Source organism: Cervus canadensis, chromosome 3, assembly GCF_019320065.1.
Source record: "Cervus canadensis isolate Bull #8, Minnesota chromosome 3, ASM1932006v1, whole genome shotgun sequence".
Lineage (NCBI taxonomy): Eukaryota > Metazoa > Chordata > Mammalia > Artiodactyla > Cervidae > Cervus > Cervus canadensis.
The window spans coordinates 43,586,382-43,602,254 of NC_057388.1; the positions used below are offsets into that span (position 1 = coordinate 43,586,382).

At 42.3% G+C, this 15,873-nt stretch overlaps 2 protein-coding genes across 18 annotated transcripts in view; one reads left to right on the top strand and one right to left on the bottom strand.

Moving 5' to 3' along the window:
* The window catches only part of KMT2E (lysine methyltransferase 2E (inactive)), a 94,700-nt gene extending 91,108 nt beyond the window's left edge, over positions 1–3,592 (top strand). For 3 of the 4 annotated variants that reach the window (XM_043462983.1, XM_043462984.1, XM_043462986.1), the window contains 3 exons: positions 94–219; positions 393–490; positions 1,353–3,592. In XM_043462983.1, the coding sequence (XP_043318918.1) occupies positions 94–219; positions 393–490; positions 1,353–2,846 (1,718 nt within the window). In that variant the 3' untranslated portion in view covers positions 2,847–3,592. The remainder of the gene's footprint in view (positions 1–93; positions 220–392; positions 491–1,352) is intronic. The other variant, XM_043462985.1, reaches the window with a different exon arrangement.
* A 2,282-nt stretch (positions 3,593–5,874) lies between these two features.
* SRPK2 (SRSF protein kinase 2) overlaps positions 5,875–15,873 on the bottom strand; it is a 236,862-nt gene continuing 226,863 nt past the window's right edge. For all 14 annotated transcript variants that reach the window (XM_043462990.1, XM_043462993.1, XM_043462988.1 and 11 more), the window contains one exon: positions 5,875–7,536. In XM_043462990.1, coding sequence (XP_043318925.1) covers positions 7,352–7,536 — 185 coding nt within the window. In that variant the 3' untranslated portion in view covers positions 5,875–7,351. The remainder of the gene's footprint in view (positions 7,537–15,873) is intronic.

The following is a 15,873-nucleotide window of genomic DNA, read 5'->3' on the forward strand; positions in this document are numbered from 1 at the left end:
CTTTTGCCAAAAAGTGGAGTCAGCTAATCACCCTGCACCCCGTCCTCTGCATTCCTAACGTTCTCTTCGGGTCTGCTTCTGCTTCATCTCTAGGGGCAGAGTCACCATGTGTCCCATGTTCACCGAATCATGTTCCGTCTTCTCCTTCATCTCATTCAAATCACATTCCCCAGTTGCAACCCAAGGGCCCAGTCCCTTCTTTCAGTGAACTTTCGGAAGGTCAGTAAGCAGATGACCTGTCACGGTGGTGGTTTTAAATACCTTTTAAAAGCATAAAGGAGAGAGCCTTTCTAGACGTTGGTTTGAATTAATAGAATGTACACTGAAGTATTAGTAAAAGGAAATATTTATCATGTAATTTTACATTTTCTGTGATTCCTTATGCTTTACAGATCCTGATCCTGAAAATCTAGAACCCACAACTACAAATGAATGCCCATCCCCAGATACTTCCCAAAATACTTGTAAAAGTCCTTCAAAAATGAGCAAGGTAATAATTACACATTGACCTTTGAACGTGAAAGTTCCACTTCTGAAAAGTGGATGGTAAAGCACACCTGGAGATTTTTGTGCTGTACCCAAGTAATCAGTTTGTGATTTCTGGACATTTTTCCTGTTAAAAGTTCCAATGTGGTAAACACTAAAGCTGCTTATGTTTTGCTTCAGCAGTTTCACCCCTTCCTTATGCTTGTGTCTAGGAAATTTAGAGTGTGTTCATGAAATATTTGAGCAGTCAGTTAATTCTCTAAAAACAAAAGGTCAGATGACATTCACTTCAAAGAAATGCTCTCTCTGTCCTGGATCATGAATACATGATAACCTAATGGGGCAATATCTTTGGAAACTGATAACAAGGCAATCTGATCTTTTTCTTTTTCCTTAAAGAATATCATTATATATTCACATACTGTCATACTTGGATTATCTGTATTGAACAATGAAAAGGTATTAAGAATGAAAACAGTTGGGGATGGGGGGCAAGTTTATCAACCCCAAACAGATTTGTCATTAGGTTGAGTATAGAAATTTAAATTACAGAATTGAAACTTGCCTCAAGTGTTTAAGGTGCTTAGGGGAAAAATGGAGATTAATTTCCTTAATTTGTGTTCAATGAAAATTTGGGGAATTCAGTTGAAGGTTATTATCAGAACTTGTTGAACTACTTAAAAAACTGGCTTTTTAATATCCGAAACCTCTGTGGTTGTCTTCAGACCTACCCTATTCCCTGCCCCTTTTAAAATGAATAATATAAACATTCATTATATTAAATATATAAAATGAATGTTATAATAACAAACCTCAATGTATACAGAATGTTTCATAACTTTATATAATTTGTTTTCTTTACATAGCCTGGTTCACCTGGACCTGTAATTCCTGTTCAGCCACATGGGAAAATACTTACAAAACCAGATTCCCATTGGGAGGGAACAGTTATTGTATCTGAAGCTGAGAATGGTGTCCACCTGAAAACAGAACTCCATCAAAAACAGCTGTCAAATAACCCCCAAGCACTTTCAAAGAACCATCCTCCACAGCCACTTGTTCGCTGTTCCTCTGAGCAACTTTCACAGAAGCTGCCTTCTGCACCCATGAAGTTGCACTGTCCTCCGTCACCTCACATAGAAAATCCTCCAAAGTCATCGACGCCTCACACGCCTGCACAGCATGGTTATCTCTCACCAAAGCCTCCGACACAGCAGTTAGGCTCTCCCTACAGGCCTCACCATTCACAGTCACCTCAAGTTGGAACACCTCAGCGAGAGCCTCAAAGAAATTTTTACCCAGCTGCCAGTACTCAGCAGGCAACTTCTGGAGCATTATTTACACAGACACCCTCAGGACAATCTTCGGCAACATACAGTCAGTTTAATCAGACAAGTCTGAGCAGCACGGCACCACCCCCTCCACCCCCTCCGCCCCCTTCTTCTTCGTCTTATTATCAAAACCAGCAGCCCTCTGCAAACTTTCAGAATTATAATCAGCTTAAAGGTAGTCTTTCCCAACAAACTGTGTTTACATCAGGACCAAATCAAGCACTTCCTGGCACCACAAGCCAGCAAACAGTTCCAGGACACCACGTTACTCCAGGGCACTTTCTGCCTTCTCAGAACCCTCCTGTTCACCACCAAACTGCTGCTGTAGTCCCGCCCCCTCCTCCGCCACCACCTGCGCCAGGACCACACCTTGTTCAACAGCCGAGTTCCCACCAGCCACACTCTGTAGCACATGTAGTGGGGCCTGTTCACGCTGTCACCCCCGGATCGCATATTCATTCTCAAACTGCTGGACACCATTTGCCACCACCCCCTCCACCTCCTGGTCCTGCCCCTCATCACCATCCACCGCCCCACCCTTCCTCGGGACTCCAAGGTCTACAAGCACAACACCAGCATGTGGTAAATTCAGCCCCTCCACCACCCCCTCCTCCTCCGCCTTCCAGTGTTCTGGCTTCTGGGCATCACACCACGTCAGCTCAAGCCTTACACCATCCACCTCATCAAGGACCTCCACTTTTTCCTTCAAGTGCCCATCCAGCTGTCCCACCGTATCCCTCACAGGCTACACATCACACCACTCTGGGACTGGGACCCCAACACCAGCCTTCTGGAACAGGGCCACACTGTCCATTACCAGTTGCAGGCCCTCATCTCCAGCCCCAAGGACCAAACAGTATTCCAACACCTACCGCTTCAGGGTTCTGTCCTCATCCTGGCTCTGTGGCCCTGCCACATGGGGTCCAAGGACCTCAGCAGGCATCTCCAGTGCCTGGACAGATTCCAATTCACAGAGCACAGGTGCCACCGACATTTCAGAACAATTACCATGGTTCGGGGTGGCATTAAAGTGGACTTCAAAAACATTTTTTAAAATGTTCTGTAAGATAAACTGTATATTTCATATGTACCTGTTAAGGTACTTTTTAAAGCTTGTACATGAAACTTTGTATAAAAAAAGAAAAAACACCAGTGCTCTTTCATTGTATTTTTCCCATTTTTGCTTTTTAAAAAATTCCTTAAAAAATGTGCTGTTAAGCCAGTGTTAGTATCTTTATTTTGTAAGTGAACATTCCAGCTGTTTTTCTGGCAGTAGATTTGATGATACATGATCTTTAAATTTTATTGTTGCAGTTAAAATTCATTTAGTGAATGTTTTCTATATTATTTTATACATATGCATTAACCACACAGCTAAGTAATGGCAGTATGAGGATTTTCTTTCTACCAGCAGTTCTGTGAGTGCATCTTAGGTATAAAAAAATGCAATACAGATTTTTATAGTTTGCTGTGAACATGGCTCATTTTGTTTTATCGGTTATTTGCAAGCAAAATGTAATTTAATGTATAAATGATTTTTAATGTCTCCTGACTGTAAATACTGCATTTCTTTTGCGTATATAATTGCTTACAGCTTTTCTCATTTGATATATAGCATTGTACATATGACAAGTCTTTGCAAAACTATGTGATCTTTGTGAAAGTAGTACAGTATATGGCTTTTAATTTCTTTTTTATTTTAAATATACTGTCACATTGAAGCACTGGTTGGGCATTTTAATTCATGTTAATAAACCACAATTATGTCAGTTTTACCAAATTGTCCTGAACAACTTCTGAGATTGGGGTCTGTTTAAGTGGTTTTTACAAAAGTTACCTTTTCCAGATAGTTTGTAAGGAGCCTTCCATTTTCTTTAGCAACTACTACCTCAGTTGGACTGGACTGCGACAAGCATCAGGAAGCAGTAAAGGCTTGTTCCTGTAATGTTCCTACATGTTACTTCGCAGGAGCAAGAGCCAGAGGAAACTACCATGCTACATCAATGCTACAAACATTCAGTTACACCTGACATCATTCGAAACGAATCCATTTCATTAAAGCAAGCACATGATTCAATTATAGACTACAACTGTTTGAAAATACAGAGTATCTCACCTAAAAACAGGAATATCTCACTTGGACATGTTAGCACATGACTGAAATGTCCTATTGATGAATCAAAACTATGTGAAAACCTTACATTAACAAGAAACCTTAAATTAACAATACTGTCTAGCTATTTAAATACTGTCTAGTACTTAAAAGAGTAGTAGGAAATTTGTTTTGGGTGTATAAAACTAAAGGAAAAAGGCATTATTTCTTAGCTAAGCAAAATGAAAATGGCTTCTCAAGTGAACATTTGATTGCTGAAATATAAAATATTATTTTGGAATAATATTTATTATCTTCTACCTCTCAGGAGGAGTAAGTATAACCAAGAGAAGGGACAGTATTTGTCAACACATCTTTCATCATCCAATTGCTTAAAATTTGGCACAGTATATGAAATCTGTGTACTGGAGAAAAAAGTAGACAGGCTAAAAATGACTAAGATTGGCAGTAATATGTTTTACACTTTTAATTTCCATTTCCTTTTAAAAATAGCTACATTAACATAGCACTCTGCTTAGGGCTCAATCCTGATCATCTTCAAATTTTAAAAGAACTTAAGTCAACTTTGCCCTCTTTGATTAGCAGACAAAATTCTACTTATGGCATTCACTAAAGAAACATCTATCTGAGAAGAAAGAGCTTTACATCATCCACCGCCTGATAGTTTTAAACAGAAGACAAAGTCCCATAATGAACTATCAGTATTCACACTTCTTTAAAAGGACTGGCCTGAAGATTTAATTCCTCATAGTTTTATATTTGCCTACTACATAAGTATACAGAAGCCTTTCTGTAAACTCCATTAATCTCTAAAACAAGTAATGGGAGAAAACTGGAATTTAAGAAGTATCTCAATAGAAACAGTAGTTTATCCTGGTTAGCTAGCTATAGATGACCCAAGTACAGGAAGAAGCAAGTTAGTAAATCAGTTTTCACCTAGAAAGTTTATGCTTTTTTGGAGCTCCTATATCCACTGTTCCTCTGCCTTGGGGCAGTCCTAATTTCCAGCCAGCCAGCTTCTGAATCTGCTATAATCACATATGTGATCCACTGCTTGTCATTTTCCATGAAGACTTCACATAGACTAGAGAAAGGAAAAGACAGGACATTCAACTAAAATCACTGACCTGGCTATAGTGTTCTGTATAACCAGTGGTTCTCACTGAGCTTATACGCATTCATCATCATCAAGCCACCAAGAATCTGCTAAAACTCAAACTATACCTAATACCCTTGCATATTCTTTCTAAAACAATTGCTTTTATATTTATAAACTAGCAGGCTATTTTATAAGTGAAAGATCCTAACAAAAGTAGTAATAATCTAGACTGTTTCCTAACATGAGCCAAAACTGTATTAGACAAACTATTCAAGTGTGCTATAACCCTGATAAAAATTCTTATAGACTTAGGGAAGACATACATGTATTCCGTGGTTCTCGTGAGATTGGTTCCTGTGCACGTCATGGATGGCATCACTGGTCTACAGCCACTATCTTTCACAGAACCTACAAGGTAACCTACAGCCTCATTAGAAAAACTTAGCATTCACATCACATAAATGAATGGTATCTTCCACCTCACAGCAATACGATCTAATGTTGACTTCTAAGAGAATTATGTATCTTATTCCCTCACAGTGAATAGTTTAAAAAAATAAAACTGACAATGCTCAAACAAAATGTAATTAGCATGTTTCTGATGAAATATGAATGGAAAGGGTTCACAGAAATTCTAGGTACTGAATCTATGCTACAGCATGTATTCTAGACCATGTCATACCCCTTACAAACAAGTGTTTTCCTCATATTAAGCCTTGATGCATGTTCTACATTTCTTTCAACAGGAATGCTGATATGTCCTTTAATTCTGGTTATACTACATTAAAACGATAGCAAATGTTTGTTTCTATCACTTCAAATACAGGCCAATGACCAAGGCAATGTCTGGGAAAAAAAAACCAAAACACTTTAATTTTTAAGACAACTGCAAGCACCTCAAACAATGGATTATTGTTACAACACTTGTTATCTTTTCACAATCTAGTTATTGCAAAGGCATATGGATAAATGTTAATGGACAAAGTCAAGAAAAACGAGGCACCTTGAGGAATGTAAAATTTAAAAAAAAAACAACATTCAATCCACTGATTTCTAAAAGAGGCTAAATGTACCTCTATATATTACATTCTAAAATTGTATTGCCTACTATGGTTTGTGTCCTGGATTCTACAATTTTAAGGAAATGCTTAAACAAAATTGTGTGCAACCTGCAAAGGGAAAATCATTTTCTCAACTTCAATGCATGGAAGGACAATGAAAAATCTAGTAAAATTTGTTGTAGCCACACACAAAACTGTCTCTGGAATGAATGCAGTCCCTGTTTTCTCTGAGATGTTAGTATTCTTTCTTCCCATTGCACTGCAAGTTGTATATACCATAGCTTTGTTCTAGACAAACACGAATAAGCTTTTCCAAAAAAAGATATGTGTAGTTTTTCATTCCACACACTGAACATGTTTCTCTTGTCCAATTTAATCTATGTAGAGTTTAACTTACAGTGCCTGGAGGAAGCAACACCACGTGGTACTAGGCCACCACATTTTTAAAGGGAAATTGCTCTTTTTCCTTAAAAGTACTTTTAATTAAAAATATGCAAAAATACGAATGGGACCACTAAACTATAATGTGTATTTTAGAACGAGAAGCATGTCCTTTTTTTAAAGTGCCATACAGTGAATGACATAACCTAGAGCCAGTTGTTTAAAATCCAATGCAAAAGGACTGTCATGGAATGAAAAGTTTGCACAACTCCTTGGAGCAGTTAAAAGTCCATTACATGCAACTTAGGCTACAAAGCACTCAAGACTGGGTAGGCTTTTCTGAAATTTGAGTCCCCATCCCATATTTAATGTAAATTAACATTTACAGGGTGCATTTACATACACTATAATACAGGAATGATGTCCCTTTGCCAGAAGATCAAATTGTACATTTCCTTGCTATTTCTTGGTTCCAACTTGATAATTTCTTAAGATTGTAAATTATATAGTACTCAGCTAAAATATTTCTTCATAAATAGTTACAAAACCTGCCAAAACACAAGGAGGAAAGTATTTTTCGTTCAAAAAAAAAAATGACATTTGAATGTCACACAACACAAGAAACAATGCTTAGAGACATGTTATTGTTTTCAGAAGAAAAGTGGGTCAGTAAACTACTAAGCTGAAGACAAAAGACTGCCCTTTCCCAGGATCACAGTGCACAAGAAGCAAAACGTCAAATGACAGTACCTCAAAGCAAAACAAAGGTCTGAGGATGAAGCCAGCTCACTTGTAATCCTGTTAAGAATGAGAGTCCCCCTTTAGGGCCAAATGCACTGGACAACATGTGCCAGCTCAGAACAGGTGAGTGCAGAATCCGCTAAGAATTCAACCAAGGATGCCGAAGGCATTCGCCTGCTGAAGCTCGTTTTTCTGGAACCATTTCTAGCATCGGGATCAGGAAATCTGTAAACTGTGCAGCATCTTCATGGGGCCAGCCATACTTTTCCACAAGTACATCAAAGAGGCTCCAGGGCTTCAGTTTGGTGATGTGCCGCAGCTCTCCTACGGGGAAGAACAGGCAATGTCAAGAAAGCTTCTAAGGTGCATTTCCCATTGTTGGTCCAGCCGAGTTCTTTACAATAAAGCAGATACTTACCTTTGCAACACTACACAACAACAAAAGCCAGCTTCCCCACTAAGGAAGCTTGGTGAATGCAAACAGGGGTTCATTTAAAAGGGAAAAATTCATTTGTATCAGTTCCAGGTTTCTTTACATAAGCGGAGCATGCTGAGGACACTCAGAATATTTTCATTTGCTAAGATGGATCCAGGTACTCTTCAACTTCGGACTCTCTGCAATTTGCTTATTTGCTTAGAAAAAGCTTTTAAGATACATGCTATTTTAAACTCCTTAAAATAGACTGGTTTTTTCCTGCAGGTTACCATGAAAAGAAAGGGGAATCTTTTCATCTGGAAGAGTGCTAATGAAGAGAACTTTGGGTGATGGTAGAGGTGTATCAATACTTTATCTCTACTGTCCAATATGGTCGCTGCCAGCTCAACACAGCTACTGAGCACTCAGGATGGAGCTGGTGTGACCAAGGAACAGAGTTTTAATATTTAGTTTAAATAGCTACAAGTACCTACTGGCTCCTGTAACTGGACAGCACAACTCTAGAGTCAACCCAAATCAAAATTCCATTGATCTCCACAAATCTGTTCTAAGATCTATCAGACATCAATTTATAAAAAGCCTTAAGTTATCCTTTTCAAAATGTTCTAACTGCAGTATGGAAAGTGCGAGTCATGAACAGCGCTGCTCATGTCAGAGTGACTGACACGCTGGTAAATGGTCTGGGAACTGTAATAGCCTTTTTCATAATAGGAAAAAAAGTCATTTTAAGTCAAAAGGACAGTATGACTGTCATGAAGAATAACTCATTTTCCCTGTTGGCAATGTTTACCTGCACACCACAGGCCACCTCCATGCCCCGGGGCCTAGGCTGCTCACAGGCGCCCTCACACAGGGCCTGGGCCAGCTCCTCTCTCTGGGGCTGCCTGCCGGGACCCGAACAGAGCAGGAGGGCTAGCACACAACACGCGCTGACAGAGGGCCAGTCCTGTGCTCACAAAGGTCTTCTCAGGGGGCCTGGTCTGTGACTCAGAGTAGATGCACACCCTCCTCTTTCTTTAATCACAGAGAAGGGAAAAGAATATCCCAAAAGACAGTATCACAATGTAAGAAAACAAAAGGAAAAACAACTTGTAATTCACCCACGATGACTTCCTTTTGGCCTAGACTCTTTCAACCTACGTTCTTATGAACTGGTCTGTCTACAGGGTTGTCATGATGTGCACACAGTTCTGAACAAAGAAATTACAAGAATACATCTCTGGGAAAGGGAGAGGGTGTAAGTAAGTTCCTGACTCCCACATGAGGACAGGGCAGAGAGCCAAGCAGGGAGACCGAGAGGCAGGTGTCTGCCGTCTGACAGGAGCAAGTGCTCCTCTCCTGGCAGCAGTCTCTGCGAGAGTTAAGTGGGAGCAACCAATGAATGTTCACTGCTTTACCCAGAAACTCCTGCTGTAGGAATCCTACCTAAGGAAATAAACCCTGGCTCCCAAATATGCTCACTGCAAAATTATATTACATACTCACAACTTCATAAGTGTTCAGTCATCAGAGAATTGTGGTCAAAAACACAGCCAGACCTGGTACATATACTCGATGAATGTTATTTAATATTACTCAGTAACATGGTGGAAACTCTATAGCCACATGTTAAGTAGTAATAAGAGTCAAAACTACATTCTAGGGACTTTCCTGGCGGTTCTGTGGTTAAGACTCCACACTCCCAGTGCAGGGGGCATGGGTTCAAACCCTGATCAGGGAACTAAGATCTGTACGCTGTCTGGCATGGCCAAAACAACCAAAACTATGTTCTACAAATGATCCCAAGAGTAATTTTCAAAGAGCCATAAAGATGGAAAGCAGCCACCCCCAGACATCAGCTTTGTTTAAGGTTGTTTCTTCCTCTTTCCGCATCCTCTCTAATGCAGCTCCATTGATTCTGTAGTGACCGCTGATGACACCAGGACAAGGTTAGAGCAAACTACGGAAACACACACTCATCATGGCAAAACCAGCTCCACGGGGGACATTGCTCTGTCCTTTAGTGGAGTAAGCGCTCTCCAGGCTTGCAGATAAGAGCAGCTGCTGAGCACGAGCCGCTCGGACTGGGCATCTGCCCCTGAGGACGCCGTTCTCAGCCTAGGCCCCAGGAACAGGCATCCAAGTTCACACAAACTTCCATGAAAGGAGAGCTGCTTCACCATGAGATGCCTTAAAATCTGCGTAATAACAGGAAAACCATACAAGGCGGGAAAGCTATACTATAAACTGATAAAGGTGATTCCAAAAGAAATCCTAGAATACCTGACACACTTCTGACCAGGTAAAACACACAAAGAAAACTATATGTACAAAGATACTGAATACATGACAATATTGCAATAATAGAATAGTGTGTTGCCTCTAAAATGAACAAACATGTCGATTATGAAGGTAGGTGGGAAAACTCTACAATGCCAAGAAAAACAGGTAATGTACTCACCTCACCCTGTCATCGTATGTACTATTTATGTTCAACTGCTTAAGAAGCAGCAGCACTATCTTATAAACAGTTGATAGAAGTTACTTAAAAACAAACCGTAAGCTCCCAAACTCACACAAATTCATACATGCAGTGGCCTTCCTGGTGGCTCAGTGGTAAAGAATCCACCTGCAATTCAGTTCGATCCCAGGGTCAGGAAGATCCCCTGGAGAAGAATATGGCAACCCACTCCAGAATTCTTGTGGGAAGTCCCACAGACAGAGGAGGATGATGGGCTGCAGTCCACAGGCTTGCAAAAAGTCAGACACAACTCAGCACACACATTCCTAGAACTGCCAAGAAAAGGTTCCTTTGCTAAGTGAGGGCCTCAAGTCCACCCATCAGCTCTAGTCTGACCCCTAACATACAAGGAGCACAGCCACCCCAAACACAGCCATTCCCACCACGTATAATACAAAACAAAAATACAACTATCAGACAGTAAAACATTAATAAATTTTTTTTTTACTATCTGTCCTACTGTACAAATAGCTTTTACACCTTGACAATTTTTTCCCTTAGGAAAATATATCAAGGTATGTTTTGTTGAAACAAATTGTGCCAATACTGAAACACTTGACTGTGACAGTTTTTACTTCCTAAACCCTTTCCAGCCCTTTCTTTCTTAAAGAATGCCGAGTAACACTTAACTGTCCCTCAGCATCAAGCTCTCACACACATGCAGGCCACCTGGCTGCCAACAAGGCCAGATGGGCAGTGCTGCCTCTCAGGCTTCCTGACCGGCTCTGTGGGCAGAACCTCCCCGACACACACACACCGAGGAAGACTGATCAACAGGCCTGAAAGAGGGCTCCTCCCTTGGAGTGAAGGTTCGGGTCGGCCACTCCGCATGCCAGCCGCTTGCTATGCGTTCTTGCTAAGGAAAAATATTAAGCCCTTCTGTTTCTCTTCTCTGGAGTATTATTTTAGGTGATTTATGAAGGAAAATGTATTACTTTGCCTATGAGATTATAACACTCCAGAATTAAACACACAACAAGCATGTGAGGTTGTACACCGCACACAGGGGACTATAAAACAAAATCCTGGTACTGTATTACTGGTAACTAAAAAAGAAACCACGATATAAAATAAACTATGACAAATTTCAGTAGCAGACACAGAGAAAGGAAACCTATCAGTAGATACAAGTACTAAGGAAGACAAAAAACTTAAAATTTTTAAATAATTTCCTACCAAAGTACATGTAAGTAAATATTTGAGGTCAAATTCTAAATGAACCTTACCTCCCACACAAATAAAAATTAACTCAAATGGATCCTAGACCCAAGTAGAAGAGCTAGAGCCATATGCTTTTAGAGGAAAACAGGAAAATAAGTTTTCATGACCTTGAAGTAGGCAAGGATTTCTTAGATGTTATATTAAAATATCAAAAGCACAAGTAACAAAATTAAGAAACAGAAAACTGAACTTCATAAAAAAGCAAAAGCCTTTGTAACTCAAGTGTCACATGCACATTCAAGAGAAATGAAAACATCATATCCACACAAAAACTTGTACATTAATGTTCACAGCAGCATCAATAGCCAAAAGGTGGAAACGACCCAGATGTCCATCACGTGGTGAATGGGGAATCCGATGTGGTCCAGCCGTACGAAAAAAAAAGGATGGAGTACTGATTCATGCTACCCATGGATGGACTTGGAAAGCACGAGAGTAAATGAAAGAAGCCATTACAAATATCAACATACTTTATGATTCCAATTACATGAAAAAATCCAGAACAGGCAAATTCATAGACAGAAAGTAGACCAGGACTGCCAGGGGCTGATGGTGGGGGGACAGAGGGGGAGTGCTAACAGGCCAAGGGTTTCTTTTTGAGGTAATGAAAACCTTCTAAAATTAGACAGCAGTAACATTTGTGTAACTGTGTAAATATACTAAAAATTACTGAACTGCACACTTTGAAAGGGTGAATTTTATGGTATGTAGATTACACCTCAATAAAACTGTTACTGAAAAACTGGCAAAAAGCTTACAAAAAAATAAGTTTTAAAAAGAATTCCAAGGCTGTTTAAGGATACGGTAAAAACAACTCACTACTGAGGAGCTCAGAATAAATGACAGGAATAAATGGGATGAACTATGATAGAATTTACCTGAACATGCTGTAGCAATTTCATTAACATTTTTTTTTAACCATATGCTCAAATTTAAGTAGTTGAACAGTAATTGAAACGTAGTCTCAGCTGTGGCGTGTTATCCCCCTCACGCCTTTGCTATGTCCGGCATCGCTTACAGCTGGCTGACATCATCACACCGTCTCCTACTGCAACCCACAGGCTCCACGCAGGGCCCTGTGGGACGACAGGCATCACCAGGACTGGCCCAGCATGGGGACCACGGCCACCCTGCTTCCAGCTCACAAAGGCCGCCCTACAGCCAAGACTGGGACTCCAGGGGAGACTTCAAATGTACCCACTGTGGACAGAACCCCACTTGCACTGGCAGCCCCAGCCCTTGCTCACACGGAACTCGGGTCCTGAGAGAGTTTATCACTGAGAGGAAAAACCAGACTTCTTATCACACAGAATTAATGCTCCTGATAAAATCAGAGTTAAAGCAGTTTATGTGTCAAAGGCTTTAAGACTCACAAGTATGAAGACACTTTATTCTAGTTATTTCCAGAATCAAGCTCCCACTGAGCTCAGACAAGCGGACACACGCCTGCAGGACAGAGCGGGGCCGCAGCGGGCGCGTCCTCCGTCCCCAGCGCTGCCAGGCCAGGCGGCCCTCAAGTCTGCAAACCACTCTAAGTGTACCTGGGCAACTTCCTGTCTTCACTGCCTATGCCGCATGGAAATGCTATGATCAAGAAGGTTTTAAACTTGAAACCAAGCAGATCAGGCGGGGCAGTGCCCAGCCAGTGCATGCCAAACATCACACGGCAGCTTTTCTCTTCACAGAAATAAGAGAATGTGATGATTTTTAGGTAATTCTGGGGATAAGCTAAAAATCAACCTAAAATGTTCCATCTGAACATTAAAAATCAAGAATAGTACCTCTACTAAAACCCAGCTCCTGAGAATTTCCTAGCAGTCCAGTGGTTGGTACCCTACACTCTCAACTGCCGGGACCCAGCTTCTATCCCCGGCCATGGAACTAAGATCCCACAAGCAGAGAGATGCAGCCAGAAGAAAAAACAAAAAAAAGACTGAAAACCCGGCTCCTGAGTTTCACCTTCTCCTGCACTTTTCTCCTCCTCCTACTGGACGTCACTTACCCTGAAGGTGTGCCTGCAAATGCAGTCCTTTGACTACACATGAGTTTCTTGCATGCTCTGAAATTTCCCACTGTACTTAAGAGGTCTCTGGTCTGACACATACTATTACTCACATATACTACAACACACTCAACAGCCTCATCTAGAATCAAGCAGCTTTTTCTTTTTAAAGATAACCATCTCCTCTGATATTTCCATCCTCAATACAGCAACTTTTACTAAAATGATGGCACGACAGAATACCCGTTTGGCAGAACAATGAGGTGTGCTCCTGGCTGTACTGTTTTTCTTGCCATCACCTGAGGACTCGGACACTTTCCTAGGCTTGTGTCTTAGTCCATTCAGGCTGCCTACAGCAACAAACTGACTCCTCAGCGTCCTCGAGGCAGGCGCCAGGGCAGAGACTGTGTCCTCTGGTGGCGGAGGGGCCAGCAGGCTCTCCAGGTGTCTCCATGAGGTGCTGCACCATTCATAACTTGACGCGTCTTCTAACAGCCCTGCTCCTAACACTGTCACCTTTAGGGGTCAGGCACAGGTTTGGAGGAACCCATATCAACATCCAGACCAATGCAAGACAGCATGGGACAAGATCCACAGAGGTGCTCACTTCTGCTGGGCCACACCTTGACACACACACCAAGATGGCTTTTCTTATATATCTTTGAGGCTAGTCCCACACTCAAAGGAAAGATCAGAAGATTAAATCCTAATATGATGAGAACAGTAATTACATTGCTGGCCAAAAAAGTCCACCTCAATTTCAAAATGCCTGACCAAGAAACAATTCAAACTAGTAGCAGTTATTTTATCCTGAATTATAAGCAAGATGATGCCACTTAGCTGCACCTCATTTTTAGCTTTAAGGCACACAGCCCATTCCTCTTCCCCGGCCTTGGGTCAGGGTGAGATGTGCTTCCCGCCCAGGACGACGGGGAGGATGGGGAGGACGGAGAGCAGGGAGGCCGCTGCTTGGGCTTCTCAAGCCCTCTGCTTTCCAAAGAGGCGTAAGCAAAGTAATGGCAGTTTTCAATTTCACCTTTCTCTACCAGTTCTGGCACAAAGGTATTTTAGAAGAAATTTTAAATGGATACATTTAAGATCCCATTATTTCTAAAACATATATACACTCCCCCTTACTGGTGGAGGCATGCCAACACACATTTTAATTACAGCCAATCATCCCCCTCATCCCAAGGGACATGGTGAAATCAACTTTAAGACAGACTCTCACTCATCATCATACTATTCCCATGAGTTCTGTGAAAGCCCTAAATCCCTCATGAGTTTCAGAGTTACTACAAATCAATAATAATCAAGAAAGAATTTTAAGTCCCCATTCCCAGTCATTGTAGGGGATTTCCTACCTAATCATCCAAAGGAAGGAGAAAAGGACCCTAGTCGCCAGAGTAACACACGTCAGCTCCATGTCAGTCTACCTCTACTGAGGATGCCGGACACCCTTCAGCTCCGCAGGCCACCTTCAAACGTGCTCCTCAAACAAGAGCCCAGCCACACAATCCCCACAACACACACACATGAAAACGTGATGATGGAGTGGCAAGGTCCACACGAGCACTTTACACTCCCCTCTGGGCGCGGGCAGTGCTCCCGCTGTCCGAGGAGTAAGGGCACTTACGGAAAGGCCAGTGTGAAAGCCAGAGAGCTTTCACAGAGAGACAGAGAGCCCTAAGTGGGACTCAACCACTGGGCGGGCACATCAGGACCCCAGGCTCACGTACCAGCATCTGCTGAAGGAGCCCCACAGGTGCCGTGAGGAGAGGGCTCCAGGCCCACCACTGGCTCTGGGATGGGACTTGGCAGCTTTCACCCCCCCGTGCCTGTAGCTCAGATCAGAGGCAAAGCCCAAGAGGAGCAAGAGTCTCCAAGCAGGGTCTCCATGAGGAAACCTGTCCACAGGCTGTGGGCAGAGGCACCTTCAAGTCATTTGCCTGACTTCATTTTCTCACCATTTAAGGCCCCACCTTTTGTCCCGCTTCAGCTTCTTCCCTACTATGCACAGTGCTGGTCCCCTGTTGCTACAGAGCCAAGGGCGGCGGCAGCACAACGAAAGGAAAAGCCCCTGTGCACCTTGCTGGCTGCTGGGCACCACCACACCTGGTGCCTGCGGTGGGGACGAGCGCCCTCCCGGGCCTTCTCCCGCCCCCTCTGGGGCACCCGCAGGCCCACACCGCGTGACAGCTCAGGCTGCGACTGGCCGCCTCCCCTCACAGCTGCACCCGACATGGGGAAGGCCGCGGCTGGGGGCAGGTCATCTCCCAGCCAAGTCCCCATGGGGCTCAGGCCATCTCCTACAGGCTCTGAAAACACTCCAAAATGTGGAAGGACTCTACCTTGGTTAAAATAAAAACAACTCCCCAAGTCACGCCATCCCAGGCCAAAATAATCCAGAGCTTTCCTTTGCTTCAACTATGTTCAAATAACATTTTCTGGAAATCTCCTAGGAAACTGTCCACTCTCAGCAATACTGCTGTCCAGAAATTC